The following is a 3,208-nucleotide window of genomic DNA, read 5'->3' on the forward strand; positions in this document are numbered from 1 at the left end:
CATTTAAACTTCAAGTACACTAAAAAAATATTAAAACTATCAAACACAACAAAATTACCCTTTTTTAACACTAAATAATACAACAAATGATAAAATAAAGAGATTGTTGACATTAAAAGAGTTAAAATCTAACCATATTTGCGGGATTGTTGACATAATCCTCCATTTTCTTCAAAAACTAGCTAAAATTCCGAGAGAAGCCCAAAGTTAGAGAGAGTTTTTGTGTAGAGAAGGGTGAAAAATGGAGAAAAAAAAAAACGTTTTTATACTCAAAATCGAGGGCATTTCGCAGATGAGAACCATTTCGCAAATGGACCTTCTCATCTGCGAAAGTACAAGTACCTAAAGCACAACTGTGCTTTAGGTGCTTGTACTTTCGCAGATGAGAAGGTCATTTCGCAGATGGGACCTTCTCATCTGCGAAATGGGTGGCTATTTTTGTAATTTCGATTTTTTTTTGACTATTTTTGTAATGCAATTAGTGTAAATGGCTATTTTTGTCATTTTGTCTTGAAAATATATATAAAATATTTAATTTTTTTCATGTTAAACACTCGATAGCCGATATGTATAGTTATTAGATTACTTTTAAACACAAGATGTCTCCCAATCGGATAACTCCGTTTGACATTCATGTAAGCAGATATTATCAGTAATTTATCTATCTCTTCAATAAATTAATCACACAAAATCTTAATGAACTCAAGTCAAATTTGCTTTGCATACGAAGAATTTTTTTGATTTATTAAGCTTAAAAGATGTCTTCGTTGACTTTTTTGGCATCCATGTTGTGTTCACGTAACCTCCTCATATCTAAGCTTTGATAGCCGACTGGTTCTATAAATTGAGATGTCATTTCCTCCGAATCGCCACACCTCATCTTTCTCCAATCGAAAATGTCTGCTTCCGCCTTCCAATTTCTCATATTCTCCGTTTTTCTCTTTCTATCTCTGTCCTTTGCTCAGACGTCATTCCGGCCTGATGCACTGGTGGTTCCGGTTAGAAAAGACTCCGCCACCAACCAATATGTCACTCGCATCAACCAGAGGACTCCGTTAGTGGCAGAAAACCTGGTGGTCGATCTCGGCGGGCGGTTTTTATGGGTGGACTGTGATAATAACTATGTCTCCTCCACGTACCAGCCAGCTAGGTGTAGGTCGGCCCAATGCTCGTTAGCTGGAGCAAACGGATGTGGGGACTGCTTCAGTTCGCCTAGACCAGGATGCAATAATAACACATGTGGTGTGTCCCCTGACAACCCTGTTACTAGGACAGCCACCGGTGGTGAGCTAGCCACAGACCTAGTTCAGGTCCCGTCAACTGACGGGTCGAATCCTGGTCGACCCGTTAATGTTTCTCGGTTTTTGTTTTCTTGTGCACCAACGTTCTTGCTACAAGGACTTGCTAATGGTGTATCTGGAATGGCCGGTCTGGGTCGGACCCGGATCGGGCTTCCGACTCAACTAGCTGCAGCTTTCAGCTTTGACCGAAAGTTCGCCATTTGTTTGTCATCATCGACTTCCTCGGACGGTGTTATTTTCTTCGGTGACGGACCGTACAGATTCCTTCCAAATATCGATGCTTCACAATCACTTACAAGCACCCGACTTTTTATCAATCCGGTGAGCACGGCTTCATCTTCTACTCAAGGCGAGCCTTCAGCTGAATATTTTATAGGAGTGACTTCGATTAGAGTCGACAATAAATCCATACCGTTGAACACTTCATTGTTATCAATCGACAATGAAGGCAACGGTGGGACCAAGATCAGCACTGTGAATCCTTACACAGTGCTTGAGGCCTCAATCTACAATGTTGTAACTGCAGCCTACGTCAGAGAGGCTGCAGCTAGAAACATCACCAGGGTCACATCCGTAGCACCATTCGACGTGTGTTTCAGCACGACGAACGTGATAAGCACCCGTGTGGGACCTGCAGTCCCATCCATTGAGTTAGTCCTCGAGAATGAGAATGTTGTTTGGATGATCACGGGATCAAACTCTATGGTGCAAGTCAACAATAACGTATTATGTCTTGGAATCGTGAATGGCGGATCAAACCCGAGGACTTCGGTTGTGATAGGAGGGTTACAACTGGAAAACAATCTTCTTCAATTCGATCTTGCTACTTCAAACCTAAGGTTCAGCTCGACTCTCTTGGGCAGACAAACTACTTGTGCCAACTTCAACTTTACGTCTAGTGCTTAAAATGTATTATATTCATATTTACTTTGCAACGTGATTATGTTGTAAAGACATATACATATACAAATTGACAATGTTGAACGAATAAAATGAAAGAGATCAATAAAGTTATTTTATAATATTGTTAATTGGATGTTTTTATGAGTTAAAAGTTCAGTATATGATGAAAGACAACAACTTCCATTAGAGATTTTTAACTTTTAAGTGTTTGATGTCTCGTTTGGTAAGAGAAGGCGCGACTCTTTTTTTTTTTTTTTTCTTACTTATTTTTTATGCTAAACTAGAGAAGGTTTCCCCACGTTGCGGGGTTAAAAGCCTTCAATATTTATGGTATGTATAACCGAAATATATTTTTGGGGTACCATGGAGACGAGTGAGGTACCTGGAACAAACGACATCATCTCATCTGAATTAACCAAACATAAAATGGGTATTGAATTGATTTTAAGGAAGGAGAAGAGAGAAGCATCTGGCAACGTATGCAGGACTAAATTCAAATATCATTTGAACCCACCAAATTACGGTTCAATTTGTCTAATGTCATAATTAAATTTAAATAATTAAATCAGCTAAAATAGTCGTCAGTTTAGTCGGCTGAGATATGGCCGGAATTGAAGAAGGCTATTGTCGATCAATCTCAGAAGTCGTTAGGGGTGTCATGAGCAAGAAATGATGAAAACTGAAAGAGTCGGTGTAAAGGATAGGAAAAAAGGAGTGAGAAACGCATCTAATTGGGAGCAGGGGAGGTGGAAGAGGGGACATAACACGTGTGCAGGACACTAATCCAGGCATTGACCACAGAGTAAAATAAAAACCATTGACCAAATAATAACCGGGATGTAAAAATAATTTGACCAAGGGTTAAAAGTTAACAAAACCCACAAACATAAAAGTCAAGGGGCTAAAATAAAAAATGGGCTACTTTTACTGTTCATAAAGGGGGTTTTAAATTTATATGTATATATAACTATTGTAAACTTATGTTCGAATGGTCATATTTACAA

The 3,208-nt window shown here is 39.1% G+C and overlaps 1 protein-coding gene across 1 annotated transcript; it reads left to right on the forward strand.

Moving 5' to 3' along the window:
• Positions 1 to 857: 857 nt before the first annotated feature.
• Positions 858 to 2,332, forward strand: LOC111886429 (probable aspartic proteinase GIP2). Its single transcript, XM_023882676.3, has one exon. It carries the CDS (start codon positions 897 to 899, stop codon positions 2,205 to 2,207), a length of 1,311 nt encoding a protein of 436 aa, XP_023738444.1. The 5' UTR covers positions 858 to 896; the 3' UTR covers positions 2,208 to 2,332.
• Positions 2,333 to 3,208: the final 876 nt, after the last annotated feature.

Source organism: Lactuca sativa, chromosome 9, assembly GCF_002870075.4.
Source record: "Lactuca sativa cultivar Salinas chromosome 9, Lsat_Salinas_v11, whole genome shotgun sequence".
Lineage (NCBI taxonomy): Eukaryota > Viridiplantae > Streptophyta > Magnoliopsida > Asterales > Asteraceae > Lactuca > Lactuca sativa.